The sequence below is a fragment of the Sander lucioperca genome, chromosome 20 (genome assembly GCF_008315115.2).
Source record: "Sander lucioperca isolate FBNREF2018 chromosome 20, SLUC_FBN_1.2, whole genome shotgun sequence".
NCBI classification, from domain to species: Eukaryota; Metazoa; Chordata; class Actinopteri; order Perciformes; family Percidae; genus Sander; species Sander lucioperca.
The window spans coordinates 11,114,387-11,135,134 of record NC_050192.1 but is presented as its reverse complement, the minus strand read 5'-3'; the positions used below and the strand labels follow the sequence as shown (position 1 = coordinate 11,135,134).

Here is a 20,748-nt window from a genome sequence, read left to right as displayed (position 1 = left end):
CCAGGTTGAATCTGGTTACGTTGCTGAGGGTGACCATAAGACCATGGCCAAGGCTATCAAGGACCGCGTGTCTCTGATCCAGCGGAAGAGAGAACAGAGGCAGCTGGTACGAGAAGAACAGGAGAAGAGAAAATTGGAGACTGAACAACAACAGCTACAGCAACAACAACAGCAGCAGCAGCAACAACAACAACAACAACAACAACAACAACAACAACAACAGCAGCAACAACAACAACAACAACAACAACAACAACAACAACAACAACAGCAGCAGCAACAACAGCAACAAGAGACACTCAAACATTCACACACACAGGTTCGTTTAACAGTAGGCTAGCTAGCATAGTTTGCAAGACCAAAACGTTAAATCTGTTTGTTAGTATAATTTTTACCTTTGTACTTGGGTATTGCAATGTATGTTCAGTGCCATTTCCACCTGGCAGTCAGAGTCCACATGGTTCTTTTTCATTTGTTGTAGAATTTTGTATTTGAATATGGACCACATGGATGTGACCACAGCTTGTGTTTGTCCATCTGCAGGCAGAGGCAGAGGAGACGGAAGTGGAGCAGCAGCAGCTTCACTATCAGCAGGCCGGCATCTCACACACATGTAAGACAAACTTTGAAGAAGATTTGAGTCGATGTCATAGCGCTCGTCATCATTACATTCAGCACCGATCTTAGATTATTTCCTGGGTATGCATATATGTGATTCAAGAGGGTTATTCCCGTATCATATTGTCAATGTCTTTCTGTAAATCAGGAGTAGCCATTGTTGAGTTACTTTTCAATTGTAGCATACAATTTATAGTTATCCTATTGTAAACTGAAAACACACTGGCACTGACTATTGATTCTTCAATCCTTTGAATTGTATACCACTGAAGTTGTTCATACGTTGTTGTGCCCTTTATAAACTACTTGTACTCCATTGTTGCCGATAGATTTTATTAAACAACCCAGCAGAACAATTACTATAAATGCAGTGCAGAATTCCTGCAGAGATATACAGATTATTCCCATGTCAAAGTACAGTTTTGTTTACAATTACTTGATTGTGAGCTTCTGTTTAAGTCTTTACATTAAGATGGAATTAATCATACTGAGATGTATTAGAATAAGGAGAGACAGGGGAAAAGGTGACCCTCCTGATGTCTTAACATATCTCTTTCTGTCTCTCGCTCTCAGCTGAAGGAGGTCTGGACAGCGGCCAGGGTTCCTCAGTTTTCTCCTTAGACTCTCCCCACCTGGGTCAGCTGGCCATGTCATACAGCTGCCCCCCTTCTTCCCACCCCTCTTCCCAGCCCCAAACCCCCTACCCCTCCACCCCCTCTGCTAATCTGCAGCAGCACCCAGGCTACGCCCAGCCGCCGCAGCCAATGGTGAGTGGTGATTTCATCCAAATTAGACATAACGCACGTGTAGGATCCACTTGCACTTATGACATCATGCTTAACACATCTGTGAGTGGTGCTATGCACAGTTCACAGCTGTGCTGAACATTACTTGTCAGTTTGAAGTGAGCACTGCATTGTGTTTTGGAGTGGGAGTGAGTAGGAATGAAGTTTGCAGTGTTCGTTAGTAGGCTGGGAATTGCGGGTATTTGTTAAACTAAATACACAAGTTTTGTTGATGGGTTTTTATTTCGAGATGATCACCTCTGACCTGAAGAAGAGGAGTACTAGAAGATATTTGATTTCTTTGATTGCCTATTGAGGCTTTAACTTAAAGAGAGAAAGCAACACAATCTGTCAGCCAATATTTAAGACTCTTAGTCAGTTAATTACACATTCTGATATTTATTCAGTTTGTTAGTCAGCTAGGTAGTCAGTCAACCACTTACTTTCATAATATGCCAGCTAACCATTCATTTTCTGTTGTATTTCATTTTAGAAGTCTGTAGGTTACTCTCTGTTTAGGCTACCGGTTTTCATGCATCCCTCTTTCTCTCAATCCTGACATTTTCTCAGCCAGTTTCAATCCTCCTTGTTCTGTTGCTGCATCTGTTGTTTATTAAGTAACCATTATTTTTGTTATGTTGTATATTTCTTTGTTTTCATATTTTAAAACGTGATTTCTACATTGGTAGTTGGGTTTGGAACTAGGACTTGGAAACACATCAACCCCTATGCTTTTTACTTTGCTCATGCAGAAGCATCATATTCAGGAAAGAATGATGAACAAGTGGGATAAAATGCCAACAGCATAGTAAACCATGACACTTGCAGTTTTTTATGCAGTTTTTTACTCAGTAAATGTTACATTTCCTATTTCTAGAATATAGTAGTTTTCTTAATTAAGTATGTTGTATATTTTATCAGGTATCGGCGGAATGATGTAATTATTTATTCTGGATTTTTACTGTATTTAAAGAGATAATTCGTCGACTTTTTCTGAAACTGTTTTTTGAAAATGCACATTTTAGATTTATTTGAAGATGAAACTCGACACATGTCATTGTTTTATTTATATTACGTGACATTTATTTGGCACTCTTTTCTCTAAAGTGACTTAAGTGAATTCAAACTTACATACGACTAAGAGCTACATGTCATTAAAAATGTTAAGTGCAATTCTCCTGAACAGTTGACCTAAAGCACGTTCAGTACAATTGCTTAGAGTTAATGTTCTTTAGAAATTGGAAGTATGCCACTTTTGTTTATTTGCCTGTCTATTCACTCTTATTGAATTCCGATGCATTGAATATCTGCACAATGTTGACTAACATCAATTTAGCTTTCTTCACTCACTCAGGGAATGTTTGCTGTTTTAACCATAATCCTCAATTGTTGAGCTTTTAGCAGCAGATGAGTCAAATTCCTTGCTCAAGGGCGCCTTAATAAGTACTTACTAATGAGGAGGCAGGCATTTCTTATGTAATTTCCCATCCTAGACTTTTCCATCTGGTGACCTTTTGGCTACAAATGTCCTTGTTGGAGTTCCAGTTTACTAGCACCCATACTGGCGGATGTTGTTCAACTGGATGACCATTCAGTTTGTAGACCAATTGATTGAATAATTTAACGATGGTTTGGGAAATTTCTCAATAGGCTTATTTCCTCATCAACTGTAACTTCATTGTAAACAAACTGACTTACTGACAACCTGGTTTGTCACATTTAATAACTACTTAATTGAATATCTTAAATAACCATTATTCTCTCCTTTTATGTAATATTGAATGTATTTCATTCATATTGTTTTTTATTTTGTTTCAAATTGAATTCTTTTTAGTTTCTTTTGTCATTGTTCTGTTTCATTTGTTTTTACTGCATTTGTTCATATTTTATTTTTGTTGTTGTTGTAATTTATTTGTGTTATTGTGCTCTTTCAGTTGTTATACTTTTCTTACCAGTATGATATAGGACATGTAAAGGTTTCGCTAGAAATTTATTGGGAAGTGGTTACCGCTACAAAGTAATTGATGCAATCATCTTCCATTTACAGATTTAGTTTTTCTCTTATATTAATTATTTAATAATACTTTAAGAAGTGTTAGTTTGCTTGTATATGTACTAAGTTTTATTTATGGAAGTATTTTTTTTCACTTCTTAGTATCAGTATTTACTTGGTAACTTTTTCATCATATTATTGATTTTGTGTGTGCATTCCTCACTTAACTTCACTGTGTCCTTTGGTTGTGTTTTAATTTTACTGCTGTTTTCTATATTTAGGTCATTTTGTGTGTTTTTTTAATTTCTTTGTGTTTGTTTTTCATGTTGGTGCCACCCTCTTCTATCACCCCTCCCCGGCCTACAGTCTGCGTTGCGCTGTTGTCGAAGTCGTAGCATGTCTGTTTGCGTCCCCCCCTCCTCCTACTCCTTTTCCCATGCTCCTTCGCCCCTGGCCATTCCTCCAAAGCAGCCCTCCACCCCTCCTCCAGACCTGTCCTCCTCATCCTCCTACACCACCACCTCCCCATGCATGCCTCTCACAGCTGAGAGGGACACATTTGCCGGGCGCCTCTCCAAGGCCCTGGAGACGGTCCTACCCCTTCACTCTGCCTCCTCTCTGCCCAGGGCCAGGCAGCGGAGGGCCAGCCTACCTGCCCTGTTCTCTACCCCTGTAGGTTCACAGTCTTAAGCCCCAGGGGACACACTGGTGGTGACAACCAGAAAGGAAGGGAGAGAGAGAATGATTATGGATATGGGCCACACTGGTGTCTGAAAGTAGATAAAACTGCTAAAATGTGTTGATTGTTTTGTATCTACAGAAGAGTGCCCAGTGCCATTGTATGTGACCTGTGACAAAGCCAATGTACTATACAAATACCAGTAATTTGTTCGAACTGCTGGGTTACACACTGAATGAAAGGATTGTTAATAAAACAGCTTGCATTTCTCATGCAGTTTTTTGCCACAACTTTGTTCAACTAGCCTTAGAAAGCGGTAATCAACTACGTGGAATCAGAAATTGTAATTTATTTGTTACTTCATAGAAAATACAAGATGAAATGCACACTTGAAAATATATTGTACCACTGCAGCCTTCCCAACCTCCTCTGCTGAATATTGATATTTAGTAAAGCAGTATCTGTCTTTAACATGTTGATAAAATTATCTACAGTATAATGAGAGTTGAGCTTGCTATGTAGCGAGGAGGTTTAAATTGTGTGGGCTGAGCAATACTGTACTTTGGCAACATTAAGTCAGTAGTAAAATGCTACATCTACAGTATATTCTTAATTAAAGGCATTTTAAGTGGCACCTTTATCTTGAGTAAGTAGATAAGTATGACCTCAGTGATCAAACTCAGTTTACTTTCAGACACTGCTGTGAGTCTGTCATTTTACCCATCCGCCTCTCTTTCACTCTTTTTTTTTGCCCGCTGTTAGACCACCATGTGTTCATATTGAATACAGAGTGACTGGCTTTACCTTTATCTTTGCTCTATGATAAAAATGTCTAATATCATGTTCATCTGCCAACAGGAAAACTGTTCATTTGACAGCTCAAATTATTAAAGGGGGTCATTTTACAAGTACGAATTGTTGGCATCAGAAAGTTGCTGTATCCAAAACATAAATGCGGGTTAATTGAGAATGAATGACATGGCTTTATGGGATAGTACACCAATTTCTGAGTTACAGAAGCTCAATTAAGGATTTTTTTGAGCATTGTGTGCCCATATTAGATATCTGACAGTAGAGAGATGGCGAATGAAATGCAACTAAAGTTGTGGCTCATGATCAACCATTTACTCCTAGGCCACCAGGGTGCCCTCTTTTCAGTGTTTTTACTTTACAAGTGAAGACAACATGCTAAACATCAAACCTGTCTAGATAGTTTTAATTCCTGAACAAAAACTATGACACAGATCGCATGTCAATATCCTAATGAGGAGTTTGGATGCAGCCTATCTGTAGTTAGAAGATCAACGTTTTGCAGATAGAAGCTCTGTGATAAAAGACAGTTTTCCTGAGTGCAGATGCCTCATGATATTATTGTGCTTAGAAGACCAGCATTTGGCCTTTCTTCTCTTTGTATTAAACTATATACTACCCCACTGCACATCCACCTGTGAGCTCTTACAGTGTCTCCCACTTTTACTGTCTTGTCTTTGGGTTCTCTGCTTGTCTTTGTGCTGTACCAGTCTGTAACTTGGCCTGTCTGCCTGTTTTACTGCAGCTTTGTGTCTTAACCTTACCTGTTCACTCCATCTCATCACTCCCTTTTAAGCTGTTAGGTATATTCTGTCCTATCTTAACCACGTCATTTTGTTTCTAGTGTGGAGAGAGAATATGTCTCTTTTTTTTTTCTTGGTATTGCTTTGAAATAATTATCTTTAATACACTATTTCTCCCATTCCATGTGGGCCTTTGCTGTGGTTCCCTTGCTCATTCTCTGTGTCTCATTCTTCAATCCATTGTATCTCATTGTCGCAGCAGCATTCAATGCCTCACCCCTACAGTGGAGGAGGAAGCACAAGAGGAGGAGGAGCGGGAGGGAGCATCCCCCTCCAAACTCTCCCAGACCCCCCAACTATTTTCTTCCCCTCCATCCCTGAGCGCCCCATTTCCTTCTCGCCTCCTCCCACTGGGCCTCCAAAGGCCTACAACACCCAGAGACGCAAGAGCACGTCCATTCTTGAGGCACATACCCGACACTTCCAGCCTGCCTACACCCGCTATGGGAGCAGCCTGCATCCATTTTCTGGGATGGAGGGTGTTGAGACCCCTTCTCTCTTCATGGTAAATCCCAGTTTTGCAGCAGCTGCTCAAAGACTTGGTGTTGGGGAGGCACTGCATCTCCCAGGACAATCTGACCCAAGTTTGTACAGCTACAAAGACATGAGAGCAGAGCACGAGGAAGCAGTGAGGAGATTAAGTCTAAATCAAGCTGCCTTATTGGACCATTATGAAGCAATGGCATATGGAGGATACCCAATAACGGCACACCAGCTTGGCCACTTCAGTTTCCATCAGCAGAGGCAAGCTGCAGCTGCAGCTGCTGGTTTAGGTTTTGATCCTGTTCCTGCACCTCAAACAGGGTTCTTGCACTCACACATCATGCAAAGAATGAGTGCACACAGCCCAATCCCTCCACCCATGAGTGTGCCCACTGGTGGCTCTTCTTCGTCATCTGATGGATGCTATCCTCCACCACAGCATGCTTCCTCTTCCGCTTTCCCTCTTTCTGCACCTCCAGTAATGGCTGAAGCCCCACCATCAACAAGTGCTTTTGAGTTCCATTTAGCTGCAGCCGCTGCAGCTGCTGCTGGAGACCCGAGCCTCCTGGCATCCAGACTATACCGGGCCCGAAGGAGCTCCATGGACCTCCCTCTAGAGGACAACACTGGAACTGGCTCAGGTGGTTCAGGCACGTACAGCCGTCTCCAGCCGGTGACTGAAGAGCTGTACGCATATCTCAGTCCCGAGCTCCCCTTACCTCCAGGAAGTCTTCTTCTTCACCACATAGGTGTAGCCACAAAAGACAGAAGCCCAGAACCTAATAGTGACTCTATGGCCTCTTCTGATGCCGGGGAGTTCCTGTCACCTCCTCCCCCACCTCTCCTCCCTCCCTTTGACTCCTCAGCTGCTCAGTCCATCCCTCACTCGTCCTCCACTGCGCTCTACGATTTATCCGGAGGGGTGTTCCCCATAGATCCCCAGGGACATCCACCCTCCATGCAGAGCTTTCTCCCTGCCACTCCATCCACTGAGCTTGGGGGAGCATCTTCAACCCAGCTGGAGTCTCTGATCCAGAGTGCCTGGGCTCGGCATGGAGGGGTGATACCAGCCCAACCCGATATGACATACCATGAGTCATTGCTGGCCATGCAGGCTGCTATCCCCTCTCTGGTACTGAGTTTAGACCTTAAAAACACCCCTACACCCCTGGGTCAATTACTTGTTGAAATTACATAAGTTGCTTTTTTAGCAAAGATCCGCAACCAGCTGTTGATATATCGTAATTGCAATATTATGGCATTCTGTACCTTATCTTTCTTGTTTGACTGCAAATTGTCAACATCTTAAAGATTCATCAAGTAAAGGGAATCCTTCTATGAAAAGCAGCTGAAATCATTCATATTAGTAATTTGACCCAGAGGCCCTTAAACCAATCCCTGTTGTTTTTTTACCCTGCCAACCCAGGAGCCCCAGCTGATGCTTACCTGTCATCATGTAGTCTTTGGTTGTGATTTTAATCCTCTCCATTCATATCAACACTACAGAGAGAGTCTCTTGGTCTGCCTTCAAAATGTCTTACATTGTTCACTCCCTGACAATGTTAGCTTATAGAAAAATGATTTGTAGAAAAGTGTTAGCTTTAGTCGGCACTACTTAAGTAAGAATTTATAGAAGAGTGCACGACCCAGAGCACATTTGTGTACAACCAAGACCAGAAACATTTGATTTTAAATCAAACATAAGACTCAGTATTGTGAGAATAATATTTATTTTAAAAGCAACATTCAAAAGGTAGTCTTTGAGACCAACTCTGGTGTACAAGCTTTATAAGCAGTCTAAGCCCCCTTCCTTTTAGTGTTTATTTTGTGTATCTGATTGATTTATTGTCAGTAAGTAACATTTTGTCTGTATGTTCATATATGAATGTATATGAGAAATGTGTGTTTGTGGGAGTATACTGTATATATGGTATACTTACATTTTTGCTTGTACAAATCCTAAGTCCGTTTGGTCCTCAGACAACATTAATTACCTTGAATGATGAGCATTGGATATCTAAAAACTTTATATTTTAGACATATATGAATCTAAAAAAAAAAAGAATTGAAGTATGTGAAAGCTACGAGACTTTGTTGATTTGTATGGACAAACACACAGAAACATACAACAAAACCAAGGGGGCTCAGACAAACCTTGCAATGTAACCATGCAGATTTCATTTGTATATTTTAGGTTCTTTCTGTTGTTTTGTGTTGTAATTGCTAAAGATCTTGGCTTTAAGTCAGTTCTTTATTTCAGCATAATGTGTTGTCATTTCCTGCCTTGACTGGAAATCAACGTCCTGCACAAGGTTTAAAAGTCACAGTTCAAATTCATTAAACCCTTAGAACGCTGATATTATCAGTGTCACTTTCTTTATTGTTTACTTTGAACCACTTCTGGTCACTGACCTTCTTCTCATTCCTTTACTCTGTCATTACTTCTGTTTTTTTGTTTCATGTTTTCTATCTTTCTATACATTTTATTTATTAGATATCTGTGCTGTGAAGTTCTTTATTGTCTTTACGTGACTGCCTATGATGTTAGGAAAAGGTAGGTAGCAGTGTGTCTGATGCAACATACTTGCGTAAGCTCCCACCACACTTTGTGAGGGTGGGCTTAGTGACAAGTAGAAAGTTGCAAACAGCCTTCTAAGGGTTCAGTCAATAGAACGGGCCTGTAATCCTGTGAATTATTCAAAGGATTCAGGAAGGAACGATAAAGCTCTGTTTGGCTTGATGCTTACTAGGAATGTAATAGGGTCGAACATCAATAATTGCAAAGTTTAACTTGACTGGAAATAGAGAGAGAAATATTTTTAACCCTACGTATTTATAACACAACAAAGATGGGGTTTCATTCAGTGTCACCTAAACTCACAGTATATTTGACTTAGAAATCATATTCTCCAATGATTGTCGAAACTTTCTGAACACGATTGTATCAGGCAATGTGGCAACTTGACATGAGCATATTTGGAGTTACTATCATTAGCAACAGGTAGCGTTGCCCACCACAATCATGACTGATATTTTATCATACCTTGATCCATTATGCAATAGATTCAAAGGTGACACCTGTGTTAGGATGTTTTAGGGAAAACAGCAGTGAGTTTAAAGTGTTTGGTGTCAGTATTCCAGCTTCTACTCTGTGCTTTATAGACTTATTATCACTACCAATCACTTACAGTCTGACCTGCATGTAAAAAAACAAAAATCCCTGCACTTACACCGTGCCTAACCCCAGTGCTGTGCATGTACTATTGTACATGCTACACTACAAACTGTATATGCATACAGTCGGTATTGGTGTGCATATATCTGTTGCCGTATAGATGGATGAACATACAGTATGTGTTGCATGTGTGCATACACAAGAACAAAATGTAGACTAAAGCTGATCACTAGAGAACAGCAGAAGTACCTTGTGTTTGCACTCATGTACGGCTTCTGGTCTACAAGCTCCAGTTACTACATACATGTTCTGATTATTTCTTGTTTTTCTTTCTCCTTGTTGCCAATCTCTCTTGATTTCCCATCCCTTTTCTTCACCCTTTTATATCCTACAACATCTCTTCCTTTCGGTCCATCTTTCTTTAAATCTGTTCCATAGCAGCAGGTTCAGGCTCCCCCCTCCCAGTCCACTCCGGGACCCCCTCTGGTCCCTGTTAACACCCAGCCAGCTCCTCCTGGGACCCCCCAACAGGTAAGGCAACAAGAAAAACAATTGAAGCAACCTGAAAAGGCACTATACATCCAAAATGTCCCTTCTCTTCTCTCATTTCATCACTTTTCTCCCACGTTTAATACCACATGCCCTTGATGTCCAAACCCCATAAAGATAAAATACAAAAATAACTCCAGCCTATTTTTTGTGCTTATACAGCAATAACTCGTATGTTGGCTTTATCTTTGAAGTTGTTGCCTTTGCTTCAAGGTAACCCCTCCCACGGAGCTGGCACTTTGCCTGCAGTAATACCACAATTTTTCTGAAGAACTGTGTTTGCCCCCAGCACAAACGCCTGCGATGAACTAATTGCAGCCCTAAACTGATTTGATTGAGCGTGAAATTGGATGTTAATCGGAGATCAAATGTTTCTTGTCAGAAACAGATGGAAAGTTTCCTTTTGTGAACGAGCAAAACAGCCATTCCCCCATAATTACTGGTACATTGACCATGTTTACATAACAGCCGCATTCCAAACCTTGATAATGCATTCACATTTTACAAAATATTTCTTTATTGTAATATTTGTTAACAACCTATCAGGCAATTAACAATACATGGGGTAATATGTAACTAAATTTAATGAGAAAAAAATAGATTACCCCATCTGGCATTTTCCAACTAATGTTGGTTTCTCATAACTGGGATTTGAGTTTATCCAGGTTATCATAAGCATGACATGACAAATGATATCGTATGCATGTTTACATGTGTAAATGTTTACATGTATATTCTGTATTTAGTAATTTCCTCTATTCTTTCCTGTCCCACTACTCTCTTTCTTTCTTATACTCTTTCTTTTTCACTCCAGGTTGTTTCATCCAGTCACAATATTACATCAGTTCAGAGCCCCACACACACCTCTCTGCCGCAGGCATTATCACAGGTACGTAAAGTAGCACCACTAATTGAAATATATGCGACACAATACTTCATAAGCACATCTCTAATGCCCACAAGCTGGTGCTGGCCAACTCTCTGTTAGTGTTGTTTTTCCATACACTCCGCTGTAGATGGATTCATACATGGAAACACAGACATGCATGGATACACACACACACACACACACACACACACACACACACGCAGTCAGTCTTCATAGTCAATTTCATTCTTGGCCTATGTGTTATTATTGCATGTTTTGCTTGCCTTGAAAGGCTTTTTTTAAACATTTTGTTTGTCAGCTCAGATTGTTTTTTCTATTTTTCTTTCCACTCTGGCTTGCTCATTGGCATGCTGCCTGCACATATTACCGGGTTTGTTTTTATGTGTGTTCATATATACCTACTTGTCTGTCTGTCCGCATGTATGTGTGCTTGTGAATGTGTTTGTTTAGTTTTTTGACCTCAGTCCATCTCCCAGTATAGAACATCTTTATTTTCTTTACCAATCTGCTCAGCAAGCTCTGGTTCAGGTACCATTATGTATGGCAGTGTTTGTGGATAAACTGTACGTAGGTGCCCTCGTGTGTCCATAAGTGATTGTGCATCTATGTAATTTGTTCAGTGAATCTGTTTGACATCCCGTCTTGTTTTTGTGCTATTTGAATATAGCTCTGTCTTTTGTTGATGCCTATCATTAGTAGTTCTCCTTTGTTTACCCCAGATGCTCCTACTAACCATCTGATCAAACACATGAGCACATTTTTAGGAAATGAAGATGGGTAATATTTCCTGGTTTAGAACTGATAAAGAGGTGACTATTGGTAACAGTGGGCAGTGAATAATCTAGAAAGGTGTGAAGTGTCAGTATCCAGGCCAGTATCCAATGTAATATTGTTTTAAAGAAAGAAAAGAAATATTTGTCTTAAGATTCTTGCCACAAGAGGATTTATAGGTAGGTTGACATGTCACTGATACTTACAGTACATCTGCAAAGTGAGCAACACAGTGCAAAATATTTTACCGTCTTCAGTTGTAGACATGTAATTATCAGATGAATAACATTTAAGTGTACATCAGAATGTTTAAGTTCATTTTGCAGCTGAATTTAATTGTAAAGAACGATTCACAATGACATGATGTACGAAGCATTTAAAGATGGACAACTTCAAGTAACAGCAAGTTAATCAGCTTGACTGGCTTGTTGGTTATGCCAAGGGGGTAAGTCTTTCTCCTCAACCCGTACCTCTTATGGCGCCATTTTGATGCTAATAAGCCATCACCTCCCGTTAGCATTCCATTGACTGCCATTCATTTTGACGTCACTTTGACAGCGAATAACTTTACATCTGAAGCGTTTAAAGACTTTATTTGTCCATTGTTTATTTCTAAAGAAACACGACAATGTATAAAAGGCTCCATTATCTTGTATCTCACGTTATGGCTCTGTAGCAGATGCTTTTGTAAAAATAGGCTAACGATTGTGTCATAACCACGCGACTTACTGTCGCATAGTAGAGGAATTACCGTATAGTACAGGAGAAGCTCGCAGGCAGTTTCGACTTACATTAGCTGTTTAAGTTTAATTACTAATGTTAACTAGCATTTTAGTTAGCAATAATTAGCCTGTGCCTATGTTATCTCCTTACATATGCCTACGCTCTCCGTCTCTGCAAGATTCGGAATGATTGAGATTTCTCTTGGCACAGCTACCAGAAGACTTACAACTTTCAGACAGGTTGCTCATGTCACATCTACGTCTTCAAGCTCAGTTGGAGGCTGCGCAGTAACACTCAGCCATCACTGGAAAAGTGCTTCTAATATCTTTCACAGGTCTCCGTCCAGAGCAACGGGATCTGTTGGTCCATTTCTTTAACTGTCTATGGGCTATGCAGTATTATTTTTACCCTAAGATCTTTGTGTTGTGCATAAACAGACAAAAGAAATACAATGTAGGTTATTTAAAGGTACCATGTGGAGCTTTTGACTTCTAGTAGCACTTTTTTTGTTTTGCGGGTGGATCCTTGTGTTTGTCTCGTACACGCACATTCACTTGGGTGATGTAATATACAGTCCTGTCAATGGTTTCACACTATGGACAGGTGGCTGTAATGCGCCAAGATACACAGCAATGTGCCAACAGAGGCGGGGAGGAAGAAGACTGCTAGCTAATAATCATGGATTTAAACTATGCAGGTTTCAAACCTTTAAGAAACATTGCCTTTTGCAGATGTTTTATGACATTTTACATTTTTGTTAGACCACAAGGACACACACAATGCCTGTAAAGTCAATGTAGACTTCCCGCAGCATAGCTCCTTGATTCACTTTTAAAGTCTATGTGTAAGAAAACATTATAGGTAGGTTTTTAGTCCTGTGTCTCCATTTTAATGTAGTGTTAAGAGTGTTGCCCTGTCTACATTGTACAAAGAATGTGCTTGCTCTTCCACTACCTGTAAAGCCGCACTGTACATTGTCTGTAGAGATCTAAGTTGTTTGTGGTTGCATGATCTTTGAGTTGTGTGTGTTTACACAGTCGTCCTGTCACTGAGTCTGTTGTTTAATTTGAGATTTTGTCACTAATAGTCTTGATCAATGTTCCAGTTGTCTTGCTCGGAAAGTTGTTTGGTGAGGGTCAGTAATGGGTCAGTGAACTATAGATGTTTTTTTCTCCTGGCGCCAACAGTTAAACTAAAGACCAGCTTTAGCTCACTGTTCCATTACCAAGGTGATTGACGTTAAATCTGTCTGTGCTCATCACATCTTATCACTTGCCGGGTTTATCTCCTTCCTGATCCTCCCTATGACGTTGCTCCCTCCTTTTCCTCCTACTCTGCCTTATCTACGTTTTTTCTCCCTGTTTTTTTCCTTTCTGCCTCCTCTTCTTCCTCCTTCTGGCCCTTCCTCCTCTCCTCAGCCCAGTGTAACTCCGTCTACCGTTTCCTTGGTGACCCTGCCCTCTCCGTCGCTGTCCCTCCCTGTTACCATGCCATCCGCGGCGGTGGCTTCCCCTCCCTCTCCTCTGCCACACCCTGTTGGGGTGGTGCCTACTATTGTTTCCCCTCCTACTCCTCCTCCTGTGCCCACACCTGTGCCCCAGCCATTGGCCCCGGTGGTTCCAATCATCAGTGTAGTCACCGCCCCGCCTGATACTCCCATGGAAGCCCCTCCCCAGGTACTGGTTATTGACAGTCAGACCCACCACAGGGATGTCCTGTCACTGTGCGAAGTAGAGCCTTGGATTATGAGTTAGGATTTTTAACATTGTTCTTTACGGAATTCCTACTTGTCCAAGATACATATTTGATTGGGAGGATGGACTGCATATTATGAGATGCAAGAACATTTTTGTATTCTTATGCTGAAACTACTTTTTCCTGTGAGGTTTGCTCATACGAGTGTACCAATTCACCATCTCTCTTCACAGCATAAACTTGTTGTAAATCACTCGTTTTAGCCTGATGAATGCCACCTGTTCATGAGGTGCGCATGTGTGGCAAGGTTTCATTCACAAAAATGTTACCCAAGAGTAAAAAGAATAATTTCACACTACGTAGCTTCAAGCCCTGCGGTCAGAAACAAATGTAGCAGTTTCTAGAGTGGTATTAGAATACACAAAACAATTCAATATTATTGGTACAGCTGTCAACAACATGTCATTAGCGCAGCTCCATACTGTGGCCGGGACAGACACAGAGGTATTGGATGAGAAAATAACATAGGCTACAATAGGTGATGTTACACTGTCGGTACAACAGAGGATGATCCAGGACAGAGACCTGCATTAAGAACCAAGAGGCGGCAGTTGGAGAATCTTCCTAGCAACTACAGAAATGTTTACATTTCTGTGCTGAAATATGGCAATAAAAATCATAAAATCTAAATTGGTATGTGCTACTTAAGAACAAATCTGTTAATAGGAGTGGTTCTTGCATGAGGCTCAATATCCTGCATACCTCATCAGTTTGAATGGCAGCTGTATTAGAGCTGCATTCTGAACAACTATTGTTATCAGTTGATGTCTAAAATGTTGGGTATTTTACTCTGGTTTTATGAAGAGTTTTGATCCATATTTGCAGCCATGTGTTTAGTGGTGCTGGCTAAATTTGCATTTAAAGTACATGAATTGCTAATTAATGATGGCTGAATGGCAATGTTAAAGGATTGTAGTCTCATTTTATGATATCCATGATGATTTGCTGATGATATGCTGTTTTGCAGTTTATTTACATAGAATAACCAGTTTGGTGGGGCTTGGTTTGAGTGTAGCCACAATCAATAATTGTTGGAAAGGATTCCTGGGTTGTTGGTGTGATGTCACAGAGCCATGTGTAAAAAATGCAAGAGACTGATTTGATGGTTAATTGGCCTACATATAAATGATGTCTAATAGAATCGATGAATTACTGTCCGCAGATTTCTTTTTGGTCTAAGTGCACTCTTACCATTTGTTTCTAATTTCTAGACCTTAATTATGAGACAGGGTTTCATGTGTTATTGGAAATACTGTATGCACCTAATGAATACAATCCATTTTGTTTTCTCTTTTGTGGCAGTACTTGCTTTGTTCTTTTTGTTCCATGCTCTAGTTTTAGCTGTTCTGATGTGTTCTGTCTCATGATTGCTCTATGTAGTTTATTAAGAATGAGTCCTTGATGTCCTATGATAATACTTCTTGCAGTCTAGTTAGTTTTCTCTCTTACTATTGTCACACTTTGCTTATATTTCATGCTTTCCGGCTGTCCCTCCAAAATGTCTCTTGTGTTGATAGCGATAATATTGAGTTGTGTGTGTATGTGCATTTTCATGTGCCTGTGTGTGTTTCCTTCTGCCTCTCAGTCTTCAGAGCTGTCCCAGACCCAACTTCAGCCACCTCAGGGTCTCTCATCTATAGAGAGGTAATAAATTCATACACACACACACACACACACACACACACACACACACACACACACACACACACACACACACTGTCTGAACTGCTAAATTTTTTTGATCACATTTAATCTTTGTTATGCTGTCTCTCACTCAGTTCCTATTTACCACTTTTTCTTTAATTACATTTGGCCTCTATTTCTCCTCTGTGCCTCAGTGGGCACTCTGAGACTTCAGGTCTGAGTGACGGCAACGAGGGAGGAGGAGGTCGCCATGAAGGGCGCTCCAGCAAGCGACATCAGAGACGTTCTGTGCGTAGTCGATCACGCCATGAGAAGATCTCCAAGGCGAAACTCAATGTCCTCAATGTAATAGCACATCCCATAAATCTCAACTCATAATAAAACACTTAATCCTCTTTTGTACTGTACCACTCTTGGAATTTATGGGTTCTTACAGAGTAATGAGTTGCAATAAAAGTAATGAGAAACACATAATTAAGATACTCATCTGTTTACATTCTGTCCCCTTCTTTCTAATAGTATTTTTCTTTCTTTGTGTATTTGTTTATTTTTTGTATTTTGTGTGTGTAGATCTCCAACCGAGGAGATAGGGTAGCAGAATGTCAGCTGGAGACCCACAACAGGAAGATGGTGACTTTCAGGTTTGACCTGGATGGAGACAACCCTGAGGAGATCGCCCAGATCATGGTACACACACGGTCACTTTTTACATTTTCTCCACTGGAATATGCTTCATGTGCCAGTGTGCGTGCTATCTGCTCTTTGTCACCCAAAACCATGCAAGTACACATAATTACTGTGTCCTTATTGAGAGAGTCATCAACAGGTTCCCACAGGAGGCAAAATTATACCTCAGTGTCAATGTGCTTGCATAGAAAGTATAAATCAGGCTTTGTTGTTTTCATACAAACACATATACACACATACACACATCTTAATCTGACTTTTTATACTCCAGGTCCAGAGCGAGTTCATCTTGGAGAGTGAGAGGGAATCATTCATTGAGCAGGTCAGAGAGGTGATAGAGAACGCAGATGAGAAGGGTCTGGAGCGAGACACAAACAGCCAGGTAAATGCAACACTAATTTCTTTCTCTCTCTCTTTTTTTAGGGGTTGCTGGTGTTGGTTTTTGATAGACAAAATGTCAAAATGGCTGCACATATACACACTGTACAGTGTAGCACCTTTATTTCTTTTACACCATTTATCTTTCAGTGTTTATGTCATGTTGTGTTGTTGATCTACAGATGGCAGGTGATATGGCGCAGCAGATTCCTGTTATATCTGTCCCCATGCCAGGTAAAAATAACATAAAAAGCCTTAAAATAACAACAGGTACCAGTTTGAGTGCCAGTGGAGCAACAGGGTGGCACAGGCAACTGCAAGAGCTTACTTTAAGCATCTGTGTCAGCAAGCATTCACACTGCAGGAGTGTCCTTGAGCACAGTACTGACTTCCCACCAAATCTCTCTCGTCTTAAGATATCCGAATGAAATTGGGTTCCATAAGTACCCACAGATACCCACAAGTCTCCCCTTTACAGACATGCCCACTTTATGCTAATACCATACAGTTTGGGCAGTTTGGGATACAGCTTGTATTTTGTATCCACAAAGCCTCCTGTTGCTTTTTTGCAGGTGAACTTTAGTGTAGAATGGCAGTTTGCAGATTATTCTCCCAGGGATTAACAAATAACAATGCTATGTATTGACATTCATCTCTTCCCAGATATCCCTCCCAGTGCAACAGCACAAGTGGTGCATTCAGCAGGTCGGAGGTTCATCGTCTGCCCCGTACCTGAAGCCAGGCTGAAGGAACAAATGTTTCCCACCTCTCCTTCTCCTGCCCGGGCACCTCCTGTTGAAACAGGTAAGCATTGTGTGTGCGTGTGCGTATGGCCTTTGAAAGTCAGCAATCAGTTCACTTTTTTTTTCCTGATATGAAGTTGGTGTCAAGAAAATTGCAACATTTTGATGATATGTTATAATAATGATGGCCAACTAGTAATACTAAAATAAGACCCATGTTGTAAAAAAGCAGTTTTTCTTCAATTTAACTTCAAACACACAGTGACAGTGTACTTTGTCACACACTCATCAGATTACGCTGTAATGCTTTTAGAGTAAATGTTCTGTCCAAATGCAATAACACTCTGGCATGTATTTAATTTGATACAATAGGATCTTCTACTAGAACATTGGAATATAAATAGCTGTATCCTTCATTTAGTTATTGTGTATATATGAAAATATATCAAAAATACACTTTAATACACATCATAGCAATTTTTAAAAATAAAAGATCTAAAGCAGTGGTTCAAAAACTTTTAGTTCATCTTAGTCCTTCCCAATGGCATATTTTGTTACTGGAGGGAGAGGACTGGCACAAATCAAATCAGGACCACTGGACTGAAAGTAGCCAAACTTAAGTAGTTAACCATCTCCCCCCTCCACACTCTGAACTTGATAAATTCCTATCCAAACCTGTCCATCTGTAACAGTAATACTGAAAGACTAAATAAACCAACATTGACAGTCACTGACACAACTGTACAAGACAGCCTACTTTGTAACCCAAAAAAGCCTTTAAAATCCACCAATTTAGTATTGCACTCCTAAAACATTGTTGGGGTGGATCTGCCCTTTAACTACAGTACCTCCTTTGAAAGTTACCCTCTTGGACATATGACCTGTCCTACAGTATGTAGGAAAATGACCCCCAATTTCAATCTCCAAGTCAGCGAAAACAAACAATGAAAGTGCTGTTAGTTCAAAGATCTTACAGTGAACAGGATGAACTTTGGGGATTAAAACACTTGTTTCTTTTTTTTTCAGTTCCCCCAGCTTCAGCTCCAGCTCCATCTCAGACTCCAGGCCAAGATGTAGCATTGTCCCAGTCTGCTGGAGTAATCAGCTTACAACAAGCCTTCTCTGAGCTCAGACAGAACCAGAATCAGTTTGATGCCGGACCCAGCACCGCCCCAGCATCCATCCACTCCAGCCATCCTCTTCTGCAGCCTGCAGCAGCTTCTGTGCCTTCACAGGCTAGCACAGTCACTCCTACTGTGGATCCTACTGCTGGACTTGTCCCTTCTAATTTAAACCAGGCACAGGAGCAGGTCTTGGATGCCTCTCCTCCTCCCGCTTCCTCCTCCCCCTCCTCTATGCCCGCTGTCTGTCTCAGCCCTCCTTGTTCCTCCTCCCCACCTCCTGCTGTGGTGAATCAGTCCACTCTTCAGTCACAGCTACTTTCACAGCCGGGGATACAGGCTGTGTCCCAACCCCAGGGACAGGTGCAGGTCCAGGGGCAAGCACAAATTCCGCCCCAGGCTTTTAGCCAGCCTCAGCCTCAAACTGTCTCTGCTGTCATTGCTACTTCAGTACTCTCCACTTTACCACCTGCTAACATCTCCAGCATGCCCCCAACAATGCTCACCTCCCCACCTACCGCCCAGACTCTTCCTCTTGTATCCTCCCCTCCCTCCTCTACTCTTCTAGCCAGTGAAGTCTCCTTTGATCATCCATCAGTCCCTCCCACCTCCTCCTCTACTGCTTCTCTCTCCTCCTCTGTCATCCCAACCACTGCCATCCCAGGCCCCCAGCTTGCTCCCTCTGCTGCTACCTTCCACTCCACCCCCCCTTCCTCCTCCTCCTCCTTCGCTGTGGGGCTCTTGCCAGTGACCACCAATGTTCCTTCAGTCCAACCAACCTTGGTCCACTCCCAGCCGCAGACAGCAGCACTGCCTGGGCAGACACACACACACTGTGGGGAATGTGATGCAAGGTAAGAGATGTTTGCTTGATTTACTTATTAGGACTTGGTACCTGAAATGTTTCCATAGCACTGAATATAGAAAACTGTCACACAGACTGTATCTATTTAGACAATGTTCTTGTAGTCCTTGTACATTTGCTTGTGTCCTACTTACACTTAATTTTCTGCCAAAGTTAGAACAGCTTTGGTAATTGTGTTTGTGTTTTCACTGGGCTTTTCTCATTGGTTTAAAGTGGGCAGAGCTCACTTGGAAAAAGGTGATGTCATGACTTTCATGCACTAATCCGATTTTAGGGGCTTTAAGTCATTGAATTGCAGAGCAGAATTGCAGAATTGCAAAACATTTATTGATCTTATTCTCAGGTGTGAGGCATTCAGTGAGTCTCAAGGCAAACCGGACGACATCCAAGCTCTGGAGAAGAAGCTGCGGTCTCTCTTCATGGATCTCGGTGGAGGGGTGCCATCCACCGGGGGAGACATCTTAGCTGCTGACCCTGCCTCTGGAGCCCCCGTGGCAGGTACTTCTTCCCCACTGGGACCCTGCTCTACCTCCAGCACATTTGTCACCACACCTGGCTCCAGCCAGCCAGCCAATCCTCCTCAGCCCCCCACCAGCCTTTCACTGGGGTCTCCTGCTCCAATCCAGGGCCCTGGAACACCTATCTCCACCCCTGCACCAATTGGTATGTCGATGATTACGTTATGTGTTTCTGCATATGTTCTAGTGTCAGTTAACCTCTGTTTTAAAAGTACTGCTTACCAACTTTATGATTTCAGTTGCTACGGTCATCCCTGCATCGTCCTTTGGCCAGACTACTCCATCCAAACCCCCTTTATCCAGGGCACCGGTGAGTGATCCAGTTTAGCTGTAATACTAGTTATTTCATGCTAGTTATATATAGTTAAAGCACTTGTGATTGTATAATTTATTTATTATGTGGATCAGCTACCAAAGCAGTGTTTTTTAAGAGAAACTGCCCAGGTAATTTACAGCACTACGCTTTTAAAGGTTAAGAAGTCAAAGAGAATTTAATCTTAATAATTTAATTATAGGTGTTCCAAGATGTTTCTACTCCCTTTCCTTACAACTCATCTGGCATGGAAATTTCTTTTAACATTCTCCACAATGAACACACTTCTTATAACCTCCTCTACAAATATTTTTTTTCTTTTCATCACCTCTCTTTCTCTGGGATTAGGCCAGTTCTCCTCCTTCAGAACTCCTGCCATGCTTCCCTGGACCTTGTCTAATACAGGTTTTTGTTTGCTCATTTTTAGATTTCTATTTCTAATGTAA

The 20,748-nt window shown here is 41.3% G+C and overlaps 1 protein-coding gene across 12 annotated transcripts in view; it reads left to right on the top strand.

Moving 5' to 3' along the window:
• Positions 1-20,748, top strand: part of wnk1b (WNK lysine deficient protein kinase 1b) — a 91,178-nt gene that overhangs the window by 56,804 nt on the left and 13,626 nt on the right. For 7 of the 12 annotated variants that reach the window (XM_035996303.1, XM_035996297.1, XM_035996294.1 and 4 more), the window contains exons 9-26: positions 5-196; positions 272-319; positions 544-613; positions 1,192-1,385; positions 5,888-7,303; positions 9,785-9,877; positions 10,710-10,784; positions 13,697-13,954; positions 15,619-15,677; positions 15,872-16,022; positions 16,248-16,364; positions 16,636-16,746; positions 16,925-16,976; positions 17,406-17,546; positions 18,512-19,460; positions 19,815-20,134; positions 20,229-20,299; positions 20,651-20,707. In XM_035996303.1, the coding sequence (XP_035852196.1) occupies positions 5-196; positions 272-319; positions 544-613; positions 1,192-1,385; positions 5,888-7,303; positions 9,785-9,877; positions 10,710-10,784; positions 13,697-13,954; positions 15,619-15,677; positions 15,872-16,022; positions 16,248-16,364; positions 16,636-16,746; positions 16,925-16,976; positions 17,406-17,546; positions 18,512-19,460; positions 19,815-20,134; positions 20,229-20,299; positions 20,651-20,707 (4,374 nt within the window). Of the gene's footprint in view, positions 1-4; positions 320-543; positions 614-1,191; positions 1,386-3,762; positions 4,069-5,887; positions 7,304-9,784; positions 9,878-10,709; positions 10,785-13,696; positions 13,955-15,618; positions 15,678-15,871; positions 16,023-16,247; positions 16,365-16,635; positions 16,747-16,924; positions 16,977-17,405; positions 17,547-18,511; positions 19,461-19,814; positions 20,135-20,228; positions 20,300-20,650; positions 20,708-20,748 lie in introns of all 12 variants that reach the window. The other 5 variants (XM_035996295.1, XM_035996296.1, XM_031313618.2 and 2 more) reach the window with 5 other exon arrangements.